This window comes from Saccoglossus kowalevskii, chromosome 19 (assembly GCF_978046115.1).
Source record: "Saccoglossus kowalevskii chromosome 19, keSacKowa6.1, whole genome shotgun sequence".
Classification (NCBI taxonomy): domain Eukaryota; kingdom Metazoa; phylum Hemichordata; class Enteropneusta; family Harrimaniidae; genus Saccoglossus; species Saccoglossus kowalevskii.
The window spans coordinates 20,583,318-20,593,974 of NC_140659.1; the positions used below are offsets into that span (position 1 = coordinate 20,583,318).

The 10,657-nt window shown below is 33.3% G+C and overlaps 1 protein-coding gene across 4 annotated transcripts in view; it reads left to right on the top strand.

The window, feature by feature from the left end:
• Nucleotides 1–6,122, top strand: part of LOC100368290 (uncharacterized) — a 68,918-nt gene extending 62,796 nt beyond the window's left edge. For all 4 annotated transcript variants that reach the window (XM_085493857.1, XM_085493858.1, XM_085493859.1 and 1 more), the window contains exons 4-10: nucleotides 238–341; nucleotides 763–886; nucleotides 1,561–1,734; nucleotides 2,985–3,034; nucleotides 3,182–3,362; nucleotides 3,942–4,085; nucleotides 4,390–6,122. In XM_085493857.1, coding sequence (XP_085349983.1) covers nucleotides 238–341; nucleotides 763–886; nucleotides 1,561–1,734; nucleotides 2,985–3,034; nucleotides 3,182–3,362; nucleotides 3,942–4,085; nucleotides 4,390–4,478 — 866 coding nt within the window. In that variant the 3' untranslated portion in view covers nucleotides 4,479–6,122. The remainder of the gene's footprint in view (nucleotides 1–237; nucleotides 342–762; nucleotides 887–1,560; nucleotides 1,735–2,984; nucleotides 3,035–3,181; nucleotides 3,363–3,941; nucleotides 4,086–4,389) is intronic.
• Nucleotides 6,123–10,657: the final 4,535 nt, after the last annotated feature.

Here is a 10,657-nt window from a genome sequence, read left to right on the forward strand (position 1 = left end):
TTCTATAACTGAACTTGACACAGCGTTCTCGGCCCGGGTGGAATTCTGAAATCCAGATATAATCATGATTTTTCGTGTTTTCATCAAACGTGCGATGGTGTCCGTCTACGTGCCCACTGATCGATCGTTGATTTCCCCGTGTCTTCCATATTATTTAGTATGTCAAGTCAAGGAATAATAGATATGACACCAAATATGATATTAACAAATCGGCGTGTTTGTATATTTTCATTGCAGGAATCGGCGCTCAATCAAAACCGCCAAGGAAGACAACCAGGACAAACGAACGAGCAAGCAATCATTTGAGGAATATTAAAACGAAGACGGCCACGATTAATCATGTAAGTTGGTTTCTTTGTTGTAATAATTATTAATCGTGGCGAAAGAAAGTGGGAAAATATTAACTTCCGACAGTGTTCAATCATGAATAAGAAGTATTTGTTCTTGTGACTGTTGGTGATCGGATCACGTGCACTCTTTGTTCACTTACCGAACCTCCCAAGACTCGCTTTGTTTCCATTGTTTGGAGACTGCAGTCGACGCTATTACATGTGAATACAAAGCAATGTTGCGTGACGTGTAAAAGGCAGATGCAAACGATCTATGAGTGGGATAATATAGGCTGGTCCCTATAGCCTCACTCCTAACATGAATTTAGTTACGTCATTGCAAATACATGTGCCGTCTAGCCAGGCTCCAAAATTCAAAACCACAAATAAAACATTTGTTTAAGTTAACACTTTTTTCTGTGTATATGATTAGTGTCTGAGGCCTAGGACGCGATCGATGTCGCAATTACAAGAAGGAGATCACCAAGAACAGAGCGCACTTTCAATCAAAGAAGAACCGCACGATCACAATAGCTACGCCAAAAATATAAAAACAGGTAAGAGGGCGCTGTCGACAATCGATTTATGCACTATCAGCTTGCCGATTTTTGTTTTTACCGGTAACGTTGGTAACAAGTACTGTTTATATCAACCGTTTGTGGACTCGACCTGTTTCTGGTTAAATCAGACAACGCCTGGCGTTTTGCCAAAACGATGACACTCTTTATAGATACTTTAGGGCCAGAGTTATTAACAGCCTGAGTAAGGAACACAGCCGAGGTTTAGGGAAGCAGAACACATTTGTCATCAAAAATTGTGAGAGCACGGTAATCCCCGGACAGGAAGCATCCTATATATTTTGCACACATCGTTATCTGAGGGTGAAAAATCCAAATTAATCGACCAGTACTATTTATTATTATAAATCATGGCATTTTTAAAGTTAAAATTATCATTGAAAAATTGCTGACTGTGATTCTACTCCATACTTTAATGGTCTGGGATTCTAAATTTAAAACTGAAAGCTAGTTTCCAACGAAAGGCAACGTTAATGACAAATTCGAAAAACCTAAATCACCATTACGATTTGCATATTGCAAGAATGTGTTCTATTGCCACATCTTTTCACCCCTCAACATAATAGAATAGTCCATACAACATGCAACTTAGGTATGGCCGCCAGAATAAACCTAATAAACCGTGAACACTAATTCTATATTATCATTTTCAGAATCAACTGCTTTAACAAATGGGTGGACAATTCCGCATGAAAGAAATGTCTATACCTCCATGTCACAATCCACTATTTACCCGTCCGCCATTTTGTCACCTGACATAAAATTAGAAAAAGCGCCATCGTATCAGCCAGACAGTGATATAGAGTACAGCATGCACATAGACGATGGTGAGTTGAGTAATTTTACAACATTTACTAATACTACTTTTTCACTAATTTTGCTTCTCATTATAATTTATTCATGCGATTCATCACCCCCAGGTTTGTTTCTAATGGTGGTCCACTCTATTAATTATGTAATAATAATTATCTTTATTGCGTTCGTATCCCTATTAGGATTTTGAATAAAATGCAATACAAATGTGAAGAAAGACAAACAAACAAACAAACAATTAAAGTGATAATAAAAATACAGACAAGAAAATAAAAAAAAAAACTGACAAGCAAATAAAAGTAGAAAAAAAAAATATAATGTTAAAATAAATTGGATTGTTTTCCATATTTGTGTTGGTGAATATTTGGTTTACTGATGCATGTACATGACCTTATCTTGAGATAGCTGACTACCGGTATATTGTTTTCATTTTTTCTCCACGTACGGTATACACCATGTTTGTGTTTTTATAAAAAGGGATCGCCCATTGGAATCACAGGGGAGGGCAGGAAGATTTTTTATTTATTTATTTATTTGTTGCTACCCTTTTAAAGCAGGGGCTCACTTGTACAGGAGCTGCAAAATTAAAGATACATTTCTTAAAATAAGTACAAGAAATACTGTTATAGATCATGAAAAATAACATATAACAAAATTAATATTAGTACAATAAAAATAACATTACAATCTACTTATAAGTATAATCTACTTAAATGTTGTTCTAGCATCCATGGCATCAACTAAAAATTCTTTCATAAGTTTGTCTATAGTGTAACATATTCTTTTTCCTCCCAGAAGGAGGCATACTAACTCTTTGTTATTCAGTTGCTGGAAGTTATCAGATAAATTTGTTTCTTTAATCTTCAATAACTTTTTTTTTATTTCACACATTAAGTTTTCCCTTTTTATTTTAAAACTTGAACATTGCAAAATAAAATGTTTGAGAGTTTCTTCATCTTTTTCACAAAATTGACAAGATTTGATGGGAAAACAAATTACAACTAGACATAAAGAGAAAAAGAAAATGCCAGCAAGGTGTTTCATAAAAAATGTTAGCACATTCAAAAAAAAAAAAAAAAAAAAAAATTACAAACAAGATACCACAGCAAATGATTTCAATTGTTTAACTTTTTTTTTTAATTTAATCTTTGTGCAGACTTTTTTTTTCAAATTCAGTATTTTCCGACTTATATTTTCCAACCCCTTTATTCAAATGCAGTTGGGACATTTTTAAGACAGTGTTCTTTACAATTTTCTCTTTCAGATACCAGCAGTAATACAAGTAGTGTACCAACAGATGAGGAAGTCGTAAATGTAAGTATATGATGTCAATTATCGAATCATGAAACTGAATATTTTCGTAGAAGCATGCAATAAATAAATACCTGTTATTACACTTGCAGTCAGTTAGTTACCATGGTAACTGTGACAATACTCACAACCTCAAACATTGCTTTCTAGATGGTGGATGAAATGCGACAAAGTGGTCCTGACTCACCCGTTAGTTTCCATAGCGATGATATTCTATCAGATCTGAAATCAGTAGAAAATGCAACGTCATGGATTCAAAGCACGGTGGGAGGAAAATGTTATTTACAGAATGAAGAGAATAATAATATGCAGATAAATTCATCTTTTCAAGGTAAGGATGGTTAGTGGATATCGGCCAAAAGCGATCAACAAATCTATGCAGTTTCTGAGTTTTCGTTACCTACAAATTGGTCAATTAAGTCTATCACTGTGGGTTAACAAATTTGATTGGTTGATTGAAATGCCGTCGGGCCAATAGGGGTGCAGTTAATATGCACATGTTAAAGAAGATAGGGGTGCAGTTAATATGCACATATTAAAGAAGATAGGGGTGCAGTTAATATGCACGTATTAAAGGAGATAGCGGTGCAGTTAATATGCACATATTAAAGAAGATAGGGGTGCAGTTAATATGCACATATTAAAGAAGATAGGGGTGCAGTTAATATGCACATATTAAAGAAGATAGGGGTGCAGTTAATATGCACATATTAAAGAAGATAGGGGTGCATTTGCAGATTGGCCTGATGCTTGCAGTATTTAGTTATAATAAACTTTTCATATACATTTTCTGAAAGATTTGTTTTTTTTTAAATTTAAACAGCTAATGAAAGTGTGTTGTATATTTTGATCCAAAGTTGACTTTCAAAACAAATATAATATTTATATTTTCGATTTTTTCCACTCACAGTTGCAGTATCAGTGAGTAATGTCCCCTCAACAACAGCAATGGATTTGATGCAGCTCAATAACTATCAGAATCAAAACGATTTGTTGTCTGCAGATTACCCTAAATTGGAGGAAATTCCTCGACCAACATTCATACATGTACCAGGTAAATGTTTATCTTTGACATATTTCAAAAGGTACATCATTATTTCTGTGGGGGTGGTTGGCTTAGAATTAATGAGCAAATTCTTCTTTTTAGTCCCTGTTTCAGACAAAATCAGAAATCCGGGGACTATTAATTAGGGTTCTGTCTGTCCTTTCGTTCATATGAACATTCAATGCCATTTCAATATAAGTACAATATATTTGTTTCATTCTGATTGTGTTTTTCAATCTTTTAATACTTTTTCAGTCTGTTACAGAATTTTCTGTAATGATTGATATATATGTGTGTCATTTCTTTCTTGCAGGAGACATGGATGTGATATCTAACATTGCAGTGACATCATCAGCTTGTCTCAACATTAACTACCATTCAATTGTGTCGCCGTCGATATGAAACATTTGTAATCATGAGCCAGTTTTTAGGTTTGCTTCCTGAGACTGAAATCTCGCTAAAACGAATGAACCAAAATGGGAACACGTTACTGGTGTTTTGTGCATTCAGGAAAGCACTTTGCTGCTGTAATTGAATACATTATATGGAGATGCCTATATATGGACATAGTATGACTAAATAAAGCAGGTGAATGGAGAGATAATGATGAACAAGTGAAACAAAGAGATGGGACGGTTATATTGTAATATTTTGAAATATAATATTTGTAAGTTATAGTGATATTATTAATTAACACTACATGTTTTTTTTTATCTTGATCCAAAGGAAACGCGATGTGCTGCAAATTGAAATTATACATTTTATCACAGTGTTCAAAATATTAGTCATAATTGTGTATTAGTCAGATTGCAAAACCTGTGGAGCAGTTCCAAATTAAGTTGCCATGGGAACAGGCATTTAATCATGTCTTTATTACTTGGTGGAGGGTTTGTAAAATTGTTATGTACATACAATACATTCCCTGTATATATAGACAAACCCCTCTTAAATGGAATGGAATTTCCCACTTATTACATGTTGTATTGGGTTTTTGGAGTAGTTCATTTGCATTGAGGGGGTGTGTTGCAATAAAGTTGTGCTTTAATATAGTGAATATGTTTTTTTAATTGTTTGTAATTTCTGTGCATGGAAAAACTAGTAATACATAACTAGTATTTTCTACACACCGCTGAACATGCTGCAGTTCAAAGTTTTTTTGTTATATAAAAGGACTTCCCGTAAATATTTTTGGGAAATTTGGCATGATTAGTTTTTGTTGTTTAAAAATGTATATTATATAAGTGTTTTTAGCTTTCATTTTTTGCCAAAATTGGAATGGTTATCCTGGTTATCCATGGTTATCCATGGTTATCCATGGTCATCAAATGCTAAAGTGTGAATTTGGTAAAAAAAAAGTGAGTTTCAGACATGACAAGAAGAGTATTTTTAAGAAAACATTATGGTATTTAAATTTCAAAGTCTTTATTTAGCAAACATCAAATGTTTGGAATGATTCAAATGAAATTGATTTTTCCTCACACAACAAAAAAAAAACAAACATTTTATTGAAGCGTTTGATTAATTGCTTTGCTAATTGTGTATTTTCTGTCATGAACACATCACAGACTGTGCGAGTATGTAGCTTGTTTTTATAACAGGTCAAACAATCTGCCATCTTTACTGATAGGTGGCAAAATAGATTTACCAATTTTTTTATTCACACTACTAAATTGTATAATTTTTTGAAATATTGACAATTTTGGTTATATTTTTCAAGTGTTGTACAAGTCCAGGATACTGTGTTGTACCAGTGTACAACTCATAATGAGGAATCGACAACCATTTTTTGAGGGTTTATTTGTTTGCACTTATTACATTTATTACATTATATTATTTCCAACGTCTGTTGATATAATGTTTTTTGGCATTTTATTTTATTGTTAAAAAGTCTGTTTCTAAGTATCTAACTACAACTAACTAAGTGATACTGAAAAACAAAACTTGGTGCAATTTTATTATCAGTTTGTTACTTTTGAGTAGAAAATGAATTTATGTTTTTTTTTTAAAGAAAACTTTTCATGCAATAAATGTTTGTTTTTTCAGTGAGGTGCCTCTCTCGCATAGTTGGTCAAAATGTTTTTTTTTTTTTTTGGTTTAACTATCTTTTATTCCATACAATAGAAATGTTGCCCTGTGTGTGTGTGTGTGTGTGTGTGTGTTGTGACTTTACACCGACTTGTGATGACAGAACCTACATTGTGATGACTCTCGCTATTTTCATAATTTATATTAATATTTAATCCAATTTAAGTCAAGTTTACAAAGCTTAGGTTTGGTAAAGGGGGAAGGTATGTTTCAATTTATATTACCGTAAAATCTGTATTAGAAGCCGCATCCCAAATAGAAGTCGCACCTATTCTTTTTGAATATCTGAGAACCAAAAATTCATCATTTCTCATATGTGTAGATGCTCTAATAGAAGCCGCATCCCCTCTGTTGCATTGTACCATTTTAATAGAAGCCGCGGTTTCTAATACAGTTTTTACCGTAATATTAATATAATTGTACTATACCTACCCTCTTTACTAAACCTAAGCTTCACAAACATTTTTATGTTCAGTCACGGGATATTCAACTTTTATTAGCTCCGCTGTCGACTTTGTCGAGCGGAGCTTATCATATGAGTGATTGTCCGTCGGCGTCCGTCATCCGTGTCAATGTTTTATTGTTTCAACTTCTTCTTGAAAACTACAAGCCTGAATGCTTTGATATTTGGTGTGTATGTACCTGGGGTAGACCTCTCTTAGATTTGTTCATTTCATGATATCTTCAATTCTCTAATTTTGGTGAATATTTTTGTCATTTTTGGTAAAAAGTTATATTTTTGACTTCTTGTAAAAAACCGCAAGTCCAATTGCTTTGATATTGCATATATAGATGCTACATGTGGACCTTTCTCAGATTTGTTCATTTCGTGATGATATCTTCAATTCTCTAATTTTGGTGAATGTTTTTGTAATTTTGGTAAAAAGTGATATTTTCGACTTCTTGTTAAAAACCGCAAGTCCAATTGCTTTGATATTACATATACAGATACTACATGTGGTCCTTTCTCAGATTTGTTCATTTCGTGATGATATCTTAAATTCTCTAATTTTGGTGAATATTTTTGTCATTTTTGGTAAAAAGTGATATTTTCGACTTCTTGTTAAAAACCAAAAGTCCAATTGCTTTGATATTACATATATAGGTACTACATGTGGACTTTTTCTCAGATTTGTTCATTTTGTGATGATATCCTCAATTCTCTAATTTTGGTGAATATTTTTGTCATTTTTGGTAAAAAGTGATATTTTTGACTTCTTGTTGAAAACCGCAAGTCTGATTGCTTTGATATTACATATATAGGTATTACATGTGGACCTCTCTCAGATTTGTTCATTTCGTGATATCTTCAATTATCTAATTTTGATGAATATTCATGTTATTTTTGGTAAAAAGCGATATTTTTGAATTCTTGTTGAAAACAGCAAGTCCGATTGCTATACATACTATACATATTGTTCATTTTCTAATGATATCTTCTGTTCTTTAATTGAAATGTGCATTGCTAACAGCGGAGCTATCTCAGCCGACAGGCTGCTTGTTTTTTTAAACTTAATTAAAACGCATTGCATTGTAATTGATTTTAACGCAACCCTATATGAGAACGCATTTTAATCGAGTTCATATCGCAGCTACATGTGTATTAAAAGGTAATCCCATATACAAACAGCTAAAAACAATTGGCTGTGACCGGGCATTTAGTTCCAAATTAAAAACAAACTGATTAATTAACTAATTATCATAATACTCAGGCAATTTGCAGCTTTTACACAGTTATAAAATCAAATTTATTTATTTCGCTATAATAAAATTAGAGTTGCTTCCAGTATTATTTCTAAATACTGTGGATCGGATTGAAAGGCAGCACGAATCTACCGGTACTTGCAAGGTTGTTTCTGATTGGCTACCCAATCATGACAACTAACAGTTAGACCAATCAGAGAGCAGCTTGTTTGATGACAATTTTTTTTAACTGTCAAATTCTGCCTTGTATATATCCATCCAACTGATTTCATTTTTTTTCAAAAAATCTGGCAAAAAAAAAAGAAAAGTTGTGATTCACACAGCTATTAACTAATGCGCGTGAATCAAGGTACCGCTATTTTTTTTCTTTGACTTTCAAATAGCTAGTCACAGGAAATACATTAGTAAAGGTTCAGGAAAGGAACGTTAGCCCTGTCTATCTGATGTCAACAATCTTGTCTGTAACAAAGTGTTGTTTTTTGGCTCAATCTGTGAATCAGCAAAAAAAATAGTTTGAACCACGTTAGGAATGCAAAACTAGATGACCCCATCTTTTTTTTTTTCATTACAAGAACTTACAAAAAGATGGCTATTTATTATACATGTGCCAGTGTCATATTTCTCACTGTAGCTGCTTTCACCATCATCGTCACCCTTACTGCTGTCAGTTTCGATTTAATTTTTTGTGTTAACCAGTTGCGTTGTAATTTGCTTTCTTTTCTCATTATCTTTTTCCGCTTTTCTAAGAAACCCATTTATTTTGTTTTGCTTATACAAATTATTAACCAGTCTGTGGTGACTCGGGTATTCTGCTAGCTCAGCTAACGTTAGTTTCCTAAATCGTCCGTTCAATGTCGGGGATACCCAATTATAGTCACTATAATATCGTTTTTACCTTGCCCGTACCATCAAAGATGGAAGGGAAAGGTATATTAAGGGAAAAATTTTGTCCGGCGTTGTCGTTGGTGTTGTTGTTGTTGTTGTTGTCGTCGTCGTTAATAATTGTTATTGTGTGCATAATAACTTTACTAATTCTATTCCAAACTTCATCAAACTTGGTCACCTTATTTATCAGTATAAAGTCTTCCCTGAGTTTGAACAACAGATGTCCTGTATGAAAATATCATGCAAAAATTGAGAAAATCTGATAAAATATTTTGACTGTTTCTACTTGACTGATCACTGGTGATACACATCAAAGGTCACTGACCTCAGTGGAAATATGCATTGTTGTATGCGTTCAACGAAGCAAATGATTTATCTTGTAATAACATCCTTGGTAATGTATCTCAGAATCCCATACTGGGTTTCAAAACCAACCCATGGAGAGATTGCACAGTCTGATACACATTTGCAAACCTACCAATAAAATCTTTACAGAAAACAAGATGTCAGAAAATCAATATAAGCACTCCTATGAACTGGGTGCCAAACTTTGATCAAGATCTGAAGCTAATAGAAAATCTGTTTAGTTCAAAGTTATCAAATCAAAAACAATACATAAAAAATACATAAAAAGCAAAACATTTCATCCACATTTTAAAAAGAAAATTGTTCTAAAATACATGTATTCTGTATTTGACAAACAGTTCATTCGACAAATGAAAACTCACAGGAATATGTTTCAGCTATTAGAACAAAATGATAGAGTTTTTATAATACTGGTTTAAAAATGCACTTCAAAGATTGCAGTGTTTGAAGATGTAGATTTTCAGGAGGCAACAGTATTGTTGACTTCTCCCTCCACTGGACACCAACTAACTATTTAAGTTGATTTGCATACAAAGCAGAGCTTGCAACATGATTCATAAAGGGTGTTTTTTTTACTTTTCATATAATACAGTAGTAGTCACACAATGAGGCAGTTCATATTTGTCTCAGTAAATCATTAATTTTTGACAGACACCTGTACAAAATACTTGGATAAAAGCCAGCTAAGATTTTCCGTTATTCTGCATGTTTTATGAATCTATTCACGTCTAAATGCAGCACTTTCTTTTTTTTGCGATGAGGCATTTGTTTTTATACTAAAATATCTGAATTACTTTGAATAAAGCTGGAAATTATGTCCCTTAAAATAATTAAACAAATAAGGCACCAATGTTTTTGTAAGATATTTACATCTTTTAAGGACATTCGGTAGACTGATTCCTCACTGTTGGTTCAACCCCAACACTTGTTAGTATTCAAAATTAATTATGACAATGCATATTTATATTTTTTTTGGTTGCTGTCTCTTTCTGTCCTGTTCTCGAATTATTTTAATTTTTGTTCTCAAAGTGATCAGATATTGTATGATTTCTGTTGCATTTTTCTTATATACTGCAAACTTTATTTGATTATGATTTTCCAATGCAAATTGTCAACTTTGAGTATGGTTGGCATTAATCTTGCTAAAAATCAGACCACACATTCTACGATGGACTAATCATCATCAGCATTTATTCGGTCATCGCCTCACTACTACAGTGGGCTATGATTTCATCCTCAGACTAGTGATACATTACATTATATTACGAGTCTCAGTTCTATCCTGTACACCCAGACGCTACACACTATAAATGGTGCAGTCTAGTTTTAATTGCCTTTTTTTTTTTATAGCGATTTCGGACTTTGCACCATTACTGCAGGGAACAATGTCTGCCAGACTATTCTCCGATGTCGATGAAAGTTGAATTTTTCCATGTAGTTCTAAAGGGTGGTCGTCGTACCCGACGTATTCCCGTGCGACGAACACAACTCATTGGAGTTGTTTTTACGCGAAACTCGAACGCTATGCGACAACTACCGCC